Source organism: Panthera pardus, unplaced genomic scaffold (genome assembly GCF_024362965.1).
Source record: "Panthera pardus isolate Hobbes unplaced genomic scaffold, ASM2436296v1 HiC_scaffold_12, whole genome shotgun sequence".
Taxonomy (NCBI): domain Eukaryota; kingdom Metazoa; phylum Chordata; class Mammalia; order Carnivora; family Felidae; genus Panthera; species Panthera pardus.
Genome location: NW_026526677.1, coordinates 74,977,215 through 74,996,148, shown reverse-complemented (window position 1 = coordinate 74,996,148; position 18,934 = coordinate 74,977,215). Strand labels below are relative to the sequence as shown.

The 18,934-nt window shown below is 47.5% G+C and overlaps 1 protein-coding gene and 1 long non-coding RNA gene across 2 annotated transcripts; both read right to left on the bottom strand.

Moving 5' to 3' along the window:
* Positions 1 to 1,559: 1,559 nt before the first annotated feature.
* Positions 1,560 to 3,586, bottom strand: LOC128776193 (uncharacterized). Its single transcript, XR_008421247.1, has 2 exons — positions 3,057 to 3,586; positions 1,560 to 1,803 (listed from the first exon to the last, which is right to left on the bottom strand). It is a non-coding gene; the product is annotated as an uncharacterized LOC128776193 (long non-coding RNA).
* A 212-nt stretch (positions 3,587 to 3,798) lies between these two features.
* Positions 3,799 to 16,765, bottom strand: MTNR1B (melatonin receptor 1B). Its single transcript, XM_019450071.2, has 2 exons — positions 16,439 to 16,765; positions 3,799 to 5,118 (listed from the first exon to the last, which is right to left on the bottom strand). The coding sequence occupies exons 1-2, from the start codon at positions 16,659 to 16,661 to the stop codon at positions 4,247 to 4,249; spliced, it is 1,095 nt and encodes a 364-aa protein (XP_019305616.2). The 5' UTR covers positions 16,662 to 16,765; the 3' UTR covers positions 3,799 to 4,246.
* Between the last annotated feature and the right edge of the window lie 2,169 nt (positions 16,766 to 18,934).

Genomic DNA, 18,934 nt, shown 5'->3' with positions numbered 1-18,934 from the left:
TTATATAGGTTTTCTATAATCAGATTGCCAAAATCTTCAAAAAATCTTGCCTGGGTGGCTCAGTCGGTTAGGTGTCTGACTTTGGCTCAGGTCATGATCTCACAGTTGGTGGTGTGGGTTCGAGCCCCACGTTGGGTTCTGTGCTGAATGCTTGCTCAGAGCCTGGAGCCTGCTTTGGATTCTGTTTCTTCTCTCTCTGCCCTCCCCCACTTGGGCTCTGTCTCACTCTGTCTCTCAAAGATAAATAAATGTAATAAAAATTTTTAAAAAGAAAAATCTTGCTAGAATTTTGATTAGGATTTCATTGACTCCATAGATGAATTTAGGAAAGTAGATATTTTAATATTTTTCGAATCCACGAATATGGTATATCTCTCCATTGATTTTGGTCTTCTTTACTTTCTCTCTGCAGTCTTTTGGAGTTTTCAGCATAAAGACTTTGTACATCTTTTGGTTAATTCTATATTTGATCATTTTTGTGGTATTGTTTTTATTTATTTTTTTCACTTTAAGATCAGCTATAGGTTTTTAAAAATTTACCCTGCATCCTGTGACCTTACTAAATTCACTTACTAATTCTGGTAGCTTTATTTTGTTTTGTTTATTTTTTTTAACTTTATTTTGAGAGAGACAGAGAGACAGAAAGCATGAGTGGGGAAGGGCAAAGTGGGAGAGAGGGAATCCTAAGCAGGTTCTGCACGGTCAGTGCAGAGCCCGTCAGAGGGCTTGATCTCATGAACCATGAGATCATGACCTGAGCTGAAATCAAGAGTCAGCTGCTTAATCTACTGAATTACCCAGGTGTCCCTTGTTTGTTTGTTTGTTTGTTTTTTTGTTTGTTTTAAAGATTTTATACAGTTTTCTACATATAGGATCATGTAATCTGAGAATGAGAGTTTTACTTTTTATTTTTTCTTAATAACATGTGTGTCCTTTGTTTCTTTTTCTAACTTATTATAAAGCTAAGGCTTCCAGTAAAATATTGAAAGAAATGGTGGGAGCATACATCTTTGTTTCAATTCAGGGAAAAAACATTAAATGATTTCACTATTAAATATGTTATCATTTGTAGTTTTTTCAAAGATACTCTTTACCAGCTTGAGGAAATTTACTCCTATTCCTGGTTTTCCAAAAAAAAAATTTTTGTCATGAATGAATGTTCAATTGTGTAAAATGATTTTTTTGCATGTATTGACATAATTTTCTCTCTTATTCTGTTAAAATTACAAATTACATTGATTTTCAAATGTAAAATTAACCTTATATTCTTGGGGGACCACCTTGGTCATGATGCAGAATCCTTCTTGTATATTTTTGGAACCAATTTGCTAATATATCGTTACGAATTTTTGCATCTCTGTTCAGGAGGGACATAATTTTTCTTTTCTTGTATGTAATTTTTCTTTTGTTTAAATGAAATTGCAATGCTATAAGGAAGTGTTATGCTGATTTCACAAAATACACTGAGAAATGTTTTTTCTTCCTCTATTTTCTGAGTATATGTAAGGTTAGTATTATTTCTTTATTAAATATTTGATAAAATTCACAAGTTAAATTACGTGGGCCAATAGTTATCTTTATGGAAAGATTTTTTAAAAAAATAAATCCAAGTTCCTAAATAGACATTTACAGCAAGGTGGTGGAGGATGGATAGAGTTCCCACACTTTTGCAGCAAAATTGTCTTTATTTAAGATCAGGGTGTGTAGCTTGAGGCCATTCCACATGAGCACACAGATGGCCCCAGTATCCTGGGTTTTCTCTATACCCTTTCATTCTCTTGGTTCCTGGATCATCACCAAAACCTATGGAAACAAGAAAAGGTCCCGGTTAGCAAACTGTCAGAACTGGCAAATCAGATAACATCTGTGGGCCCAGAAAACTGAAGAGAACTTTTGTTTCTTCAATCCGTATTTATTGAGACTTTACCATGCATTCAGCTCAGAGTTAAAAGATAGAAATAAGAGGAGCAGTGGGGGACACCCATTGCCTCTAAGTCAAGAGCGAAGGGCAAATCCCTATAGTTGGTGCCTGGGGAGAGGAGGCAGAGAGAACAGAACACATGCCTGGTCTGATGAGCTCAGGCTCTGCACAGAACCAAGAAGAGTGGCTGCAGCTCAGCGAGAAGCCGTAGGTCCCTTGTGTTTCACTCTCAGACTGAGGTCTGAACTGGGAGGCCTCCCTGGACAGGACTCTCCGCACCCAGCAACGGGATCCCAATAGGTAGGCAACCGGGGCTGAAACACCTGCATTCCTAACAGTTTGGTAGAGGACCTCCGGGGTCCGAATCAGATTACGGGGCTCTTCCCCACACCCCACACTCAAAATGGTTTTGGTGGAGCTAAGAGCACTTGAATGTTTCACAAGCTCCCAGGTAACTAGATGAGTAGCCACAGCACCCAAACTGATTCCTCACATGACAAGGGAAGGCAAAGCATCCAGAATAATGCTGAGACGTCAGCATTCTGGGCTCTTTGGTCTGCAAAGCTGCCAGCTGGTTGAGGTAACTTTTCTCTCTCCTTGGAACACCCCCCCCCCCCCCGCGCAACTTATGTCCTTGGGGTACTTACCCCACTTTTTCCTGCCACACCTTCTAAGGTATGGGCAGGGGTGGGGAAGGAAACGGGATACTGCTGTCAGACAGACTTGGACTCTGTCCAAGGAAACTCAGGAAATCATTTCACTTCTTTGAGTTTTAGTCGCTTACTAAATATAGATAATGATATGTCCTCAAAGAATTTTCTAAGGATTCAGTGAGAGAGTGCATATAGTGCCTGATACAAAGCAAGCACCCGCTAAGTACCAGCTGATACTGTTCATTAGCAGACTGTGACCTCCAAGAGGGCAGGCAACACGCCTTTTTTTTCTCCTGCTGGACCTGGCCCCAGAGTAGTCGGTCATGTTTGTGGAACCGAAGAAGGAGGCCAAATTCAAAGGAAGGAAGCCAAATTGGTGCTAAGACCTGAAGTGTCTGCAAATACAAAGCCTGTAGGCAGACATGCTAAAACAGGAAGTGAGGAGCCCTTGCCCCACCTCCATTCACGCCTCCCCCACTCACTTGCCTCCACTTCCGGTCTTTGTCTCCTCTCCTCTCCTTCAAGATTATCTTTCATTTCAGGTAGTAGTAGTAGTAATAATAATAATAATAATAGTTAGTGTTTACTGAATGATCGCCATGCGTCAGGCACTGTCCTCAGCTCTTTGGCTGTATTATCCCAAGGAACCCTCACAACAGCCCTGGGAGACAGGTACTGGCACGATCTCCATTGTCCGGTGAATAAACCGAGGAATACAGAGGTCAGGAGCTTGCCCCAAGTCACACAACTTGAGCCCGGTGGAACCGGGAAAGGAAGCCAGGCCGGCTACATGCTCCAGATGCCTGAGGAGGGGGTGTGTGTGTGCTTGAGGTATGTGCATGGTGTGGCTGAGGTGGTGGTGCGTGCGGTGTATACACGGTGGTGTGTATGTGTGTGTGCACGTGCACGTATACGCAGGGAGTCAGTGGGGGCGCGTGCAGAACACTTGCCCTCTGGACGCGCCAGCCCCCTGCAGCCCTGCAGAGCTACCTAGCTCCTAGCACTACAGAGCTTTTTCTTTTCTTTTTTATTGCGGGGGGGGGGGGGGCGGGGTTCATAGATGGCCTTTACTATGTTGAGGTATGTTCCCATATGTGTGTGTGTGTGTTTGTGTGTGTATATATATCAGTATATATGTCACATATATATGTGTGTGTGTGTGTATATATATATACACATACATATATATATAATTTATTGTCAAACTGGTTTCCACACAACACCTAGTGCTCATCCCGACAGGTGCCCTCCTCAATGCCAACAGGAAGGTATCCATTCTTACTGCCCTTTGGGGAACAGAGAGAAACCAGAAAGGAGGCCAAAGTGGGAGAAGAGGACAGCTCATAGGAAGCAATTGGCTTCTTCTGTCCCAAGCCCGTCCTCATTCTGTCCCTTCCTTGGTTGATGTGTGCCTCAAGCCTCCGGTGCAGTGAGAGTGTCTGCCAGGGCCGATGCCGAGCTCACTTGGATGTGGCCCCCAGTGCCTATAGGCATCCTCTGACTAGCCCGAACCAAGGGTGCCGATGGTCTTCTTGTCCACAGGATGAAGTTCCACAAGCCATGTGCTGTCACGTGAACAGGACGGCATAGCCCAGCAGGCTGCCTGATCTCATCCACGGAGCAGATCCACCCCCACCATTTAATGAACCTGTCGCCTGGTCAGTGATCCAGTCTAGAGAGTGTCTACCTGGACAGGATGCTGGGCATTAACGACAGGTGGAGTTTGGCTCTGAGGCCCTGTGGACTGGCTGCCCTTGGAAGCATCCCGGAAGCAGCGCCCAGGGTTCCAGAGGGCTGAGACAATCTTCTTGTATTCCCTACGGAAGTTCTGGTTCAGGAGCCCGTAGACTATGGCATTAAGGCAGCTGTTGAAGTAAGCCAGGTAGTAGCTGGTGACAAAGAGCCCCTCCGGGACCTGGGGAGCTATTCCTTCTGGGTCGATGGCCACAGCAAGGCCAATGCAGTTCAGCGGGGCCCAGCAGATAGCGAAGATCACAAACACCACGAACATGGTTAGGAAGCTCCGGACATCGCTGGGCCTCAGGCGCAGCTTGGTCTCCAGCTTGGCCTTCCTGTGGGACTGGAGCACCAGCACCCAGATGCGCAGGTAGCAGAAGGACACAACAGCAATGGGGAGGAGGAAGTGAATGACTACCACTGCCACTGTGTACTGTGTGCTGGCCGTCTGGATGAAGGTGCAGGAGTAGATGCGTGGGTCGTACTCCAGGGACCCCACGAAAAAGTTGGGCACCAAGGCCACCAGAGTGAGCATCCAGGTGAGGCAGATGTAGACGGCGGTGTGCCAGTGCCGGTAGATCCGGTGGTAGGCCATGCTGTGACAGATGTAGCAGTAGCGGTTAATGGCGATGGCAGTGATGTTGAAGACAGAGCCGATGACACTCAGGCCCAGCACGAAGCCACTGGCCTTGCAGTGCACCTCCCCCAGGGCCCAGCCGTCATGGAAGATGGCCACGAGGATTAGCGGGTAGGGGTACAAGGCCACCACCAGGTCAGCTGATGCCAGGCTCACCAAGAACAGATTACCTGGAACAGGAAATAGGGAGCAAGAGTCAGCAAGAGACCCCACAATTTCTCTTCTGTCGAATATCCTACCCTTTATCCAGTTACCTTAAACAGTTACTTAAAAGCTACTGAACTATTAGTACTGGGGATGGAACAGTGGCTTTTGGAGGCACGGTGTTCAGGGCTCACACAGCATCTCTGCTGCTCACTGTGTGACTGAGGCAAGTTACGCCGGCGCTCCAGGCCTCATCTTTCTCATTCGCAGAATGGGAATAATGATACCTACTTTCCACTATAGCTGTAGAATTAAATAATGGTGCCAAGTGCTTGGGGACACAGTGGGTGCTCACAAACGATGACAATTTTCATGAGAGGCACAGATGCTCGGGGGCTTGGCATCGTTTAAACTCCAACAAGGATTCCCAGGGACGAGGATCCAAACATCAGGAAAATTGAATTAACGACATTTAGAGAGTAGCCTGTTGACCAGTCGGGAGAAGACGCAAAAGGAGACTATCAGAGAGATTTATAGGAAGGTGGCGTGTGGGCAGGGAGGGGTGGTAGTGAATCCACTTCCCTGGCTTTTATATGCAAAAGAAGAAAGGACTGGACTCCATGCCACCAGGCCGGGCGTCTGCCGACATGGCCACGTGGCTGGGAGCGTAGGCCCCAGGCGAGGCAACACAGGGGAATACCAGAGTACTTGGTTCTTCCTCTTGCAACCTTTCTTCTATCCCACCTGCCAAATGCAGTTCACATTTAGAAAACCGAATTAAAGACACTTAGAAAGTAGCCTGAGCCGCCTCCCTTTGCTGAATGGAGTGTTCTCTGGCGTCACCAAGCTCCGTAGACAGAGAGAACCTCTGGAAACTACAGCAGCCATTGATTAATATGCTTTGGACGTGTTCTGGGCCAGAATCCTAGGGAAGAGACGGGGCTACATCCAAAAGAACTCATTTCTATGGCTACAACATTTGCATTCTAAAACAAACACTGACTCGCGAATAAAGCACCAAGAATCTGAAAGTTGGGCCGACATGAAGCTCAGAACATGAGAGGCTCGATCCCTGATGCCACTTGTTTCACTCACTGAGTGCACTGTTGGAGCACCAACTACATGCTCAGAAGATGATATCCTCTCCAGCCATAGAGACCCTTGGGAATGCAGTGGGCACTAGACGTCATCTTTCAAGCCTTCTAGCCTCTTACCACATGGTGGAGTGCAAGCTGCCGGCCCTAGAGCAGCTGAACACAGAGGGCAGATGGAATACGTGTGCAGGAGGGACTCCCCAAGGAGGCAAGGACACTGGCTCCGGTGCCACCATGAATGTGTTCTGTATGTGGCAGAGGCTGATGTGACCACCTCAGGGGTCCAAAGCATCAGGCAGGGTCCAAAAGGTGCAGCCATCAGAGAGAGGTCTGGCTGTGGTCTGGCTTCAAGGGGGTACAGAAAAAGGGAGGCTCAGAGTCATCTGGCTGGGGATCCTTCTGAGTCAGACCCTCAGGTAAGGTAGACTCCACAATTACAGTTACAAACCCCCAAGGTAGAGAAAGGGCTGTTTCCAGCCCGTTCCCCACACACATTTACCACGTCTCAAAGAAGTTTCCACAGGATGCGCTCCAGATGGGGGTGGGAACACAGAAGACCCCCAGGCAGCCTTCTTTTTTTTTTTTTTTTAATTTTTTTAACGTTTATTTATTTTTGAGAGAGAGAGAGAGACAGACAGAGAGAGAGAGAGAGAGAGAGAGAGAGAGAGAACACGAGTGGGGGAGGGGCAGAGAGAGAGGGAGACAGAATCTGAAACAGGCTCCAGGCTCTGAGCTGTCAGCACAGAGCCTGACACTGGGCTCAAACTCAGGAATGGTGAGATCTTGACCTGAGCCGAAGTCAGATGCCTGAGTCACCCAGGTGCCCCCAGGCAGTCTTCTTGAAGTGCCTATTCTGGCCTTAGAGGCATGTAGTCAACCTCACTCAGAACCAATAGAAAAGAAGCCTGTTAGCTTCCTGGGACTCGTCAGGACCTAACCACTCCTGAGTCAGACCTATGTGAGGGCCCAAGGGAGATAGGATGTAACTGATGTAACATCGTTTGGACAATTAGGCATCTTAATGGGATAAAATTGGGATAAAACCCCGTCACATTCTTCCTGCTGGGTGTGGCCAGGCAGGAAATGCACATCTGAGGACCTGCTTGAGGTGTGGAATGGGTCTCCTGCTTTTCCATTCAATTCCCAGTCATGTTTGCTGTCTCCACTGGTGGATTTCAGTCTCTGGCTCTCCTGCTCAGACCTCACCTGGCTCCAAGACGGCGAGGTATTTCTTCTCTCAAAGTTCTTGTTCTCAGCTGAATCAGGAGCCCTTGTCTCTTCCCAGAATTTTAAGTGTCTTTTTGACACTTGGAGGTGGTGCTGGAAGCCGGAATGACATGAGTAATTTCAGCTCTGTCGCTTTGAGGTTGGGCAAGTTACTGAATTTCTCTCTCCGTGACTGTTCCTTCATGGGCTCTCTCCTTTTCTTCTGAGGCCCTCCTTCCTTCTCTTCCCATGCATTCCACTTGGCTGTTTCTGTGAAGAAAATCACTTCTTTCCAACATAGGAATATTGGTCTCTGCAGGGCCCTCTGGGCTCCTGATTGAGCAGCAAACAAGCTTTTGGCACTTGCAAGCACGTGCGGAGAAAGTCAAGGGCTGCTGGGAGCTGGTGCCAGCTCAGCCAGCTGTTTTCCCCGAAAACCAGTGAAGCTCTGCCGTGTTAATGTGGCTCATCCCCTAATAATGCCCCAGAGGCTGGCAAACAGCTTGTAAATAGTGGGAAGAACACATTCAACTCCACGTAGACAGTGATTCAATTACTCTCCCCTATTGCTCCGGCTGTTCCTAAAAGGCTGAAATCAACCAGTTCCCGCTGTAGGTTCATCTGCCCAGGTTCATCAGACTATCTCCCGCTGTAGGTTCATCTATCTGCCCGCTGTAGGTTCATCAGACTATCTCCCAGATTTCTTGACACAATTCCAAATTAGGCAAATGAAATTCTTGTTTTGTCTCCCATCTGTAGGAAGCCAGGTCCTCTCTGGAGGATACTCAAGGGAGATCTAGTTCTCTATCCATTTCTTCCCCTAGACAGGTGAGAAATCAATCAGGGTGCACACAACACTGCTCATCCCCCAGTGCACGGGCTTCTAATGAATATTTACATCACAAGTCCTGGCGTGATTTATTTCCATCTGGCTCCATCAGACAGGGTGTATTAGTGGAGACAGCCTTCAACAACAGGGCTTTGCTCACTAATACGGGATTCCCTTTTCATATTCATACACAGAGCACATCCCTCACACACAACCACCACAATCCCCTCCCTCCTCGCTTCCTCTGTCCTTTTTTCTGGGAAATCTACTTAACAAGGATCTGGTAATCCGGGGGGGGGAAAGAAAGCCAGCAGACGTCGTCGAGCTATCTAGTCTTCATCAGATAGGAAAATTCCAGAAGGTAAAGCTATCTCCATCCCTTGCCCCTCCTCCTGTGCGCCCCCTGCATCCCTCCTCCCTGTGCCCACCCTGCATGCCCGAAAAAAGAGTTTGTTGGATTTAAATTGTCCTCGGTCATTGAGCTAAAAGCCAATGTAGAAACAAATAGTCATGGAATCATTTTCTCAGTAAATATTTCTGAGTATCTACCAGGCACCAGCTCTGCCTTTGCCAGGGCCGAGGGAGGCATGGTGAACAAGAGAGACACATTCCCTCCCCACACAAAGCTCATGGTCTCAGAGAAGCCAATTAAATAAATAAAAAACCGAGACGTAGAAAGGTTAAAATAGGGAAATAAACAGATCGTCTATCATTTCTAACAGGGTTAAACTTTTGTGCCTCGGGGTCATCTTCTATCCCTTACCTATTCAAACATACAATACGTCTATTGAGTACTACCGTGTGTGGGTCAAAGACATGGCCCCTGCTGTTGAGAGGCCAACAGGGCTATTGGGGAAACAGACACAAAAACAGCAGCCAATCAGTGTGGTGAGAGCTGGGAGGGAGGCCAGGCTAAGGGAGCAGTGAGGAAGTACTCAGGTGGCCTGAGGACGGGGGCAGTGGCAGGAGATGGGGCTGGTCAGAAAGGAAAGTTCACCAAGGAGTTGAATAAAATTACAAAGACCCTTGCAACAGGCCTGCCTCCTTCCTAGAATGGCTGTTTTCTTCCAATGGGATTTGTACGGGAAAGGGCAGAGGAAATAATAATCATCTCTAAACTAAACTGAACTATTTTTATCAGTTCCTTTCTGGGGATAAGCATCTGAAATCACTGAGCAGATCATTTATCAAAAACTTGATTTCCTCGGGCACCTGGCTGGCTCAGTCAGTAAAGCATGTGACTCTTGCTCGAGGAGTTGTGGGTTCATGCCCTTCATTGGGTGTAGAGATTACTTAAAAATAAAATCTTAAAAAAAAAACAAAAAACTTGATTTCCTTACAAACACTAAAACAAATGGCTTTTACATTAATGTAAGCTCCTAATTTGGTTCCCAAATTCTTTGGTGGCAGAGATTGTTTTCCACTAAAATGACATTATTTACGAAAATCTTAGAGAGTGTGGATGCGTCTAAGGGCTAAGTTGAAATGTAACTTTGGTTTAATTAAAAAAGAAAAGGACTGTTAGGCAAGCTAATAGTGTAAACAAAAACATGATGGGGGTACTTCAACCACTTAAAAGAAGAAAATGTATTCTTTTTCCTTTTCTTCTTATGCCAAGAGCATAAACATCTATTTTTTAAAAAATGAGATTCTTGTTACAAAATATTCTTCCATAATCATCAATAGAGATATCTGGAGACTCTTATGGTACCATTTTATTACTTCACTTACACTTAATACTAACAACAAAGCAAAAATTTGTATAGCACCTTGGAGTTTATAATGTGCCTTTACATAAATTGGCTGAATTGTCTATCACAAGAATCCTTTAAAGTTGACAGCATGGTTTCCATTTCAAGAAACTGACACTAAGATTATGTGAACTGCCAATAGCCCTAACAGAGAAAGAGTGACAAAGAAGGGGCACTGGAGGGAATCAGGAAAAAGAAATGTCAAGGGCAATGGTGTAGTTTCTTGGTCATCCACCAAGGTGAGAAAGAACAGGAAAGTGTGCCCATTTAACCTGGCCATTAGGAGGTGACATTAGCAAGGGCAAATTCTGTCAAATGTTGGAGAATAAACTTTTGCACTGTAGCTGGCTCTCCCAATCAGCTCTGGCTTCAACACAAGGAAAGAAATGGAAGGGTCCTTGCCAAGGGATATCCCCTTGATGGGGGGATGTACAGAGTCTTTTTCCTTTTCTGTCTCTTTTAAATGGGAGAGACTTTTATCTGGCATATAATAAGCACACAGTAATATTAGCTCTAATTTATTACTGTTGTTTTATATTATTATTAGTTGCATAGAAAAAAACAAGAAAGAGATTCTCAACTACAATCTTGGACTATAATTCCTGGAGATAAGATATGAGAAGTCACAGCTCAGGAAGGACAGCATAGAAGGTAGGACACTGACCCCAGGATGAAAACTCCCTCAGCACTGGGGACTCTACTTCTCAACTCCCCAAATTCTACTCTTTCAGCAATAAGTATTTTAAATTGTAAGACCTAATAGTGGCACTGGTATCTTCAGAATTTTGTGATATATCATGCTAAACACAGAGCCCAACTTACGGGGAAAAAAATAAAAAGTCAGTCAAACACAGAAGTCTCCATGCCCCTGGGCTACTGAGAGCTACAGAGAGGGAATTAAAGAGGATTATGAGCTTTCTTGATTGTTCAGCTAAAGACATAATTATGGGATTTAAAATGTGTTTGTCTTTGCTTGGTGAAGAGATAAGAAAGTATTCAGAGCAGAAACCTGAAGTTGGAGAGCTCAGGCAACATCAGGGAGAGTCCAAACTAGCCCAGTTTGGTCTTCAGCGGATAAGCACTGCAAACCCCACGGGCTGAGCAGGTCAAAGGACACCTGTCACCAAGTGGCGCGTCTCCATGAGTGGTTGGTGGTGGTAGGATGATGCCTGGACCGAGTGGAATCCACCTCACCTATAACACCTGGAGTGCACAGGGACTGTGGGTCTACTAAGCATTTCCTCCAAGCCTCCCAAGAGCCTTTGCGTGAAGCCAGCCTATCTATTCATTCATCATTTACACCCTCAGTCAACAAGTGGGAGGAGAAGGCGGGCTCTAACTGGGCATGCAAAACCCCTGCCGGGCTGGAAATTCCCATCAGGAAGCCTGCAATGCGGTCTCTGTCCCTGGACAAAAGATGGTATAGGCTGAGCATCACTGGGTGCCTGGAGGACAGAGCAGACTCTGGACAAGGACCTGTGTGTTCGGCAACCAAGTCCTCCATGTTTTCCTGGGCAATCCCAACGTCAAACATTTCACATCCTTTCTCCTTACATATCACCAAACTGTCTTCCCCAACAGCCTCTAACTCAGACGCAGCACAAGAATCCATTGTCAGCCCACGGCTGCTGACTGTCACCTGGGAAATCAGCTACTGTGCCTACGGGCCAGGAGTAACTGATGCTTGTCGTGCTTTCACCTCTCTTAATGGAGATCATCTTAACATGACACTAAGGACATGAGTCTCTCAGCTCTCTTCCGTGTGGCCGACTGGACAGTGAAGGTAACGGCAGGAGGCTCACATTCCACAGGCAGCCCAGACCAGCAAGGGGCAAACTCCCTAAGGAGCCACTGAGGCACAGTTTGGGGCAGCCCAGGCATGGCTGGAGGCGGCCGGCCACACAGGAGCAAGTGGAGCAGGCACACCTTTGTGTAGAGGTGCCACTCAGCTTTCAAGGACAAGAGTGAGGTGTACTGTACCCTTTTAGTGTTCAAAGCAATTCAGTTCCGTAAGAATTCCACTGATTGCATGTGCAGTTCTGAATGCCGTAATGAGCCTGCCCCACCTCGTGAAGCACGATTAATTCCTTCCGACCCATTGCCTTCTGTTGCCGTGTCCATTTTCAACTTGTTTCAACACCCGTAGTCAGTCCTTAGTATGCCCTCAGCTCTGTGGACAGAAATGGACTAAAAGTCTCAGCCTTCAACAAACTCATAGTCCCACAGGGAGAGAGAAAGACCAACAACAGGACAGCGAGGCAGGAGCTGTCTGGGGAGGGCCCGTGGAAGCCCGAAGAGGGAGACAGAGTCCCCACTCCCTCTCCATGGAGGACTTGGTTGCCGAACACACAGGTCCTTGTCCAGAGTCTGCTCCCCACGCCTTTCTTGCTATTAATAAGCAACGTCAACAACCGCACCGGGACATTCACTAGCAGAAAGAGGCAGGGAGCTCCCCGAGATGAGGCAGTGCATAGCACGCGTGGACTGTGTGGGAATGGTTGTAGTTCACAAGTGCGATGAGAGGAGAGAAGAGGCTGTTGCATTAGCGGGGGCTAGCCCCTGGAGAAGGGCTGTGTGAGCCGTGCTCCCGAGTCACCTGTGGTATAGACCCAAGGCAGTAACGGATGGCAGTGACTCCACTGGTGGCAAGAACCACTGCAGGACTGAGCAGGGAAGGTTGACTGGACCCTATGGATATAGTTTCCTCAAGCGATGGTGAGTGTGTAAGGTAGGGCAGTAGGAGTAGGGAGGGCAGGAAAGGGGAATATTGAGAGATATTATAAGGCAAAACTCATGGGGACTTGGGGAATGAAGGAATGACTCCCAGGGATCAGGTGTCTGGGAGAAGAGAAGGAGGTCCAAACACTGGCATCTGGTAAGCCAAGGAAAGAAGGTTTTCAAGGAGGGAGTAGGCCTCGATGACAGATATTTGCACATAGGGGCATTTCTGAGGCCAGGCTGCAGAACACTGAGGAGGAGATGGGGAGCAGTGAGGTAGTCAGTGGGTGGAAATTGATGTCTGGTTGTGACGGGACAGAGAATAGCAATGAATTTAGAAGCAGACATACAATCAAGGGAAGATTCTTTTCTTTTTCTTTTTTTGGAAATTCTGTTTTATCTTATTATTTTATTTATTTATTTATTTTGACAGAGGGGGAGAGAGAGAGAGAGAGAGAGAGAGAGAGAGACAGAGAATCCCAAGCAGGCTCTACACTGTCAGTGTAGAGCTGGACACGGGGCTTGATCTCATGAACGGTGAAATCATGACCTGAGCTGAGATCAAGAGTCAGATGCTTCACTGACTGAGTCACCCAGGAGCCACTTTTTTTTTAAACACCAGAGACCCTTGGGTATGTGTGCCTATTTGTGTGTATACCTGTGTGCCTGTGTGTGTGTGTGTGTGTGTGTGTGTGTGTGTATGTGTATGTCTATGATAGACATTGAAAACACAAATAAGAGAGAAAGAACTTGATGGGGGAAGGTTCCAGAAAAGCAGGGAAAGGAAGAGATAAAAATCAAAAATGTAGAGATTATTGTTGGCTAAGTCTAGACCAGGGCAAGCATGGCCGTGGCAGGCACAGAACATGTCCTCAGATGCTGTCAGGAAAGCCCCAAATATGGTAGGTCCCCAGGAAGCACACACTGAGAATTGTCAACCGCCAACCCAGTGGCATGTAAAAAAAAAAAAAAAAAAAAAAAAAAAAGAGTGAACCAAACACCTGGTCTTCCCTTCCAAGGTGGGTCAATGCCCCACATCTGTCTCCCATCTTCCCTCCATCCCTCCCTCTCTTTACTGCTGTCTCTGAAAAGATCGACCCAATGCATGCAGCAACAGAAGCCACAGATAGGGTAGTTCCAGGAAAAAAGGACAATTAATCTAACCACTTACCTGCCACCAGGATCATCCCTGTTGGGAATGACAAGAGGAACTGGGGCACCTGAGTGGCTGAGTCGGTTAAGCATCCGACTCATGGTTTCAGCTCAGGTCATGATCTCACAACTCCTGAGTTCAAGCCCCACAACCCAGCTCTGCGCTGATGCTGATGGTGCAAAGTCTGCTTGGGATTCTCTGTCCCCCTCTCTCTGCCCCTCCCCCACTCAGGCTCTCTCTCTGGCTCTCTCAAAAATAAATAAATAAACATTTTTTACAAAAGGAGTGGAAAGAGGAACTGCATCTGTAATAGTCAAGTAAAGGATACTGGCGTCTAAGAAAGGTTCTATGATCTTAATATGGGCTGTGTGCCTTGGTTATGGGACCTCTGAGTGTTCTCATTGCCACAGTCCTATCTTCTCAACACCAGTGAATTAAGGAACCAAACTTAATTACAGAAAGGTCTGACATGAGTGTTTCTTAAGGTCACTCCAAACTCTCAGTAGAGGAGACTTGATTCCTAGTGGAATGAGTGCAAATTCCAAGTGCTGACAGTTTTTTTTTAAGATTTTTTTTTTTTTACATTTTATTTATTTTTGAGAAACAGAGTGAGACAAAGCGTGAGCGGGGGAGGGGCAGAGAGAGAAGGAGACAGAATGTGAAGCAAGCTCCAGGCTCTGAGCAAGCAGTCAGCACAGAGCCTGATGCGGGGCTTGAACCCACAAACTGTGAGATCATGACCTGAGCCGAAGTCGGATGCTCAACCAACTGAGCCACCCAGGCGCCCCAAGTGCTGACAGTTTTTAAGCACCTTTTCAGATCTCACCCTGCTAGGGTTTAACTGAAGTCAATGGTATGCTTTTTCATGACCCTCGTCAATAAATGCAATGGTCAAATCAAAGCTGGTTGTACTGCATGACTAGAGCAGCCACCAATGTGTCAGGAATTAACGTCATTTAGCTATAGTGTCAAAATTTGTTCCTGGTGCTGGGATGTAGTGAACTCAACAGGAAGTAGGAACAGGGGATGTGCCAGCAAGTCACAAGCTCATTACACACCCCGGCCACACTCCCAAATCAGTAAGGCTTCCGGGAGCGCCCCTCGGAATGGAGGAAGGGAGAAGATGCCTGTCTTCAGGTTAAGAAAAAAAGCAGTTCCCCCGCTCCCCCCCAAGTCTCCTTTTCCTTAGCAGGCTGCCCAGATTATTCACCAGGGAAGCACAGCCCTCCAGGCTATCTCTAAACACCTGGTTAGTCAGGGAGAAAAGTCGCCTGTGTCGGAACCTGGAGGACCCAGCCCCACCTCCCTCCTGCCCCTCTGTGCCGGGGAAGCATGTTTGTGGTTCCCGCAAAGGGACAATGTGATCAAAAAATTTCAAATACCACTTTCTAACCACAACCTGCCCTTTCATAATATATAGCTTTTACTCAGAGCACGTAATAATGTCTTGAAAAAGGTATTCCAGATAATACTAACCACCACTACTGAAATGATGGCGTTAGAAAGCGTGTTTCTACTTAACAGTGTTGTTTCCCATATTATGAACAGTAGCTCCTAATTTTATTTTTTGTTTGTTCTTTAGGTAAAAACACTGGAGTCACAGATCCGCACAAAATATATATACCCATTTACAACTGGCCTTTCTGAATGGTCTGGCTCCCTAGAAAAGCACAGTTAAACTACATACTTGGCTTTCTTGCTGTTGCTTTTTAATTTTAATTCACTCTATTTGAAGGGCCCTTAAGCCCAAACTAGGAAGTTACAAATTGACAAACAGGGCTTTGAACTTCTTCGCAGGCTGAGGTGCTCAGCATGCTCCAATGATCTCTCAGGATCAGAGTTCAGAGACTCCCTCCCTCACCCCTGCCCTTGTAGAGCCCCGGAGTGGAAACACTGAAATGAGAGTGGGCAGAAGGGAAAAATACTTTCAGGACTGCAACCCTATTTTGCCAAATCATCGTTTTAATCTTCACCGAATCCCACGAATTCTCTGTCTTCAGAAAGGACCCCATTATCTCAAAGCAAAGTAGTTCCCACCCAAGCAGACCCTGCAGATTTCTGCATCTGCACTCTCTTGGCTGGAAATGGGTCTTCGGCGAACTGGAGAGAAGTTTCTAACCCAAAGCTCACCAGAGCGCTTCCTTGAATTCATTCATCTTCTTGACACCTGCTTTGTGAACCCCTGTGCTCGGCAGGGGAGGGAGAGAGGTGTCAAAGATCCTGAGATTTCTGTGGCCAGATAGGGGCACCATCTGGAGCCGCACAAATTGGAGCACCCCGGATGACAGCAGCCTCCAGACACGTGCGTTCCCACAGCGCCGGCGCCGTGCCAACAAGTGCGCCAGAAAAACTTTGTGCAGTTCACGCTGGCACAGGTCCGCAAAGTGCCCTCCGGCAGCTGCAAGAGGCGGACGCCAGCGCCTCGCGTCGGGGAAGGGCAGGAACTCACCCTAACTTTTGAGCCGAGGAGCAAACTTGGGGACTAGGTTAGAGAATAGGGAACGGGGCGCCCGGGACTGAGGACGCGCAAAGAGGCGGATGGCGGGGTCAGGGTCGAGACCAGACGCCAGCCCCAGCAGCGGGCGTGGCGCTCACCTGCGTTCCGGAGCCTGCGGTTCCTGAGCACGGAGAGGATGACCAGGAGGTTGCCCACAACGTCCACCGCGGTAGTGACGATGAGCACGGTAGACAGCGCGGGCGCCTCCCAGAGAGGACGGGCGGTCCCCGAGGGCCGCGCGCGGCCCGTCCCCGGCCAGTCCGGGCGCATGGCCAGCTCGCCCGCCTCGCAGCAGTTGGCGTAGGAGACGTTCTCAGGCATCCTGGACCCTCCCGCGCCGCGCGCGCCAGCCACCGCGCCACCCGCCGTCGCCTCAGGGAGCGCGGTGCCGCGCCTGCAGTTCTCGCCCTCCCCTCTGTGTCCAGGCTGCGCGGGCGAGGGAGGAGGCCTGTTAGGGAGGGACCCAGAGGAAATCATTAAGCGTGGGCAGGGGGCGGAGAGAATGTAGGAACTGGAGGACGACTTAGGGTGCAGGCTTGCCCAAAGGAGCGCCTTCCTCGGTGGCTGGCTCCGGAGCAACTGAGACCCAGAGCCCAACTGTGCCTGGCCCAGCCCAGGTCTCAGTCCCTGAGTGCACCTCCACTCCCAGATCCCAGATTCCTTCCTCCCTCAACCCCCAAGAGAAGCTGTGCCCAGGAAGGGACACCTAGGTTTGCAGACTGGAGAAGGTGCTGGTGGTGGGGACCTGCCCACCTGTTGTCAGAAGGGCAAGGTTTGCAGTCCCCATGGGGCTGTGCAGCTCCAAAGAGAACGTAGTCCCTCCCCAGCGTATGGGGACAGATCCCAGGACAGAGTAGGGTAGAGGGTTGCTCCAGGCAGCTACAGGAGAAAAACAAACCTGTGCTATTTATTGAGCACTTGTTGTTTATCCTGGGAGATATTGATGATGTCTCTGCCCTGTCCTTTTTATAAACCAAGACATCTGTTGATGTATGAACATTTATTTAATTATGACAATACTTACACGGATGTATGGTCAATACTGGAGGTTATTATTATGTGGTTTGGGAGGGTTTAGAATAACAACGACAACATAGAGTGAAAGGTGACTCCTGGAAACAAGGAACTTAGATGCTCTTTATTTAAAACGTTTGAGCACTTACTCTGATAATAACAGTAGTGAAACGGTACCCTCTCTGAGGGTACATTTTATGCCAAGTGCTGTCCTAAGCACTTTTCACATCGTCAGAATCATTAAAACCAAAATGAGAATTTTAAATATGAGGAGGAGGCGATGTGCCTGGACACACTGCTTCCACGAGAATACAAAATGGTACAGCCACTTGGAAGAGCTGTTTGGTGGCTCCTTATGGAGTTAGACGTAATCCATCCTCTGACCAGAAACGAAATGAGAGTAAAACATATGTCCGCAAAAAAGACTTGTGCCAAAATGTCCAGAGCAGCCTTATTTATAGTAGCCCAAACCTGGAAACAGCCCAAATGCCCGTGAATGGGTCAACACATTGTATATTCATACATAGCCTACCACTCCGCAATAAAAACTACAGATATACACAACATGGATTAATCTCAGAAATACTCTATGAAGCAAAAGAAGCCAGACACAAAGGAGTACACACTCTACAATTCATTTATATGAAGTCAAAATATGGGAAACATTAATCTATGGTGATAGAAATTAGAGCAATGGTTGCCTATGGCGGGGTGGGGGGTGAGGATCGACTGGGACAGAGCGTAGAATAAATTTCTGGGATGTCATGTGCGTGGTATTTCATGTGAATATAATATGTGTTATTTTCTGTGGGGCGCCTGGGTGGCTCAGTCGGTTAAGCATCGACTTCGGCTCAGGCCATGATCTCATGGTTCATGGGTTCGAGCCCCGCATAGGGCTCTGTGCTGTCACCTCGGAGCCTGGAGCCTGCTTCGGATTCTGTGTCTCCCTCTCTCTCTGCCCTTCCCCTCCTCACACTCTGTCTCTCTCTGTCTCAAAAATAAATAAAAAACAGTAATTTAAAAAAATGTGTTATTTTCTGTAAATCATACTCTCCCACTTGCATCCTGTCCCGACCTCCAAGAACCAAAAACAAAAGGGAGAATTCAGTGAAGAGGGAGGCAGTGCTGGTATGATGATTCAGGAGAAGGATGTGATAGTTGGAGAACAGCCAGAGCCCAAGGAATGAATGAATATTCTTGCTAGCATGGAGAGGCCCCTCCCCTGTGGTAGAAAGGAAGCAGAAGCCAGGGGTAAGTTCCCAAGTGTTTCTAGACTGCTGTGAGCAAGTGAGGGAGTTGCACTCTGGCTGCTCTAATCTCAAGGAGTTTGAGGCTACCTCATTAGGCAGGACTGGGGGAGGGCGGGGAGAATATGAGAGGTTTGAAGACAGGAGAAGGTATGAAATGTCATTTCAGAAAATAGGTACACTAACTAGGAGCATGGCAAATGTGTCAGGAGAGAGAGTAAACTCCTGTGCAGCTTAAGATCATGGCTTTAAATGAAGCCAGTCAGCCTCGTGGGGTAGATTGTCCATCAGCAACCTGGATCTGCTGGGGACAGGCAAGGAAGGTGCAGGGGG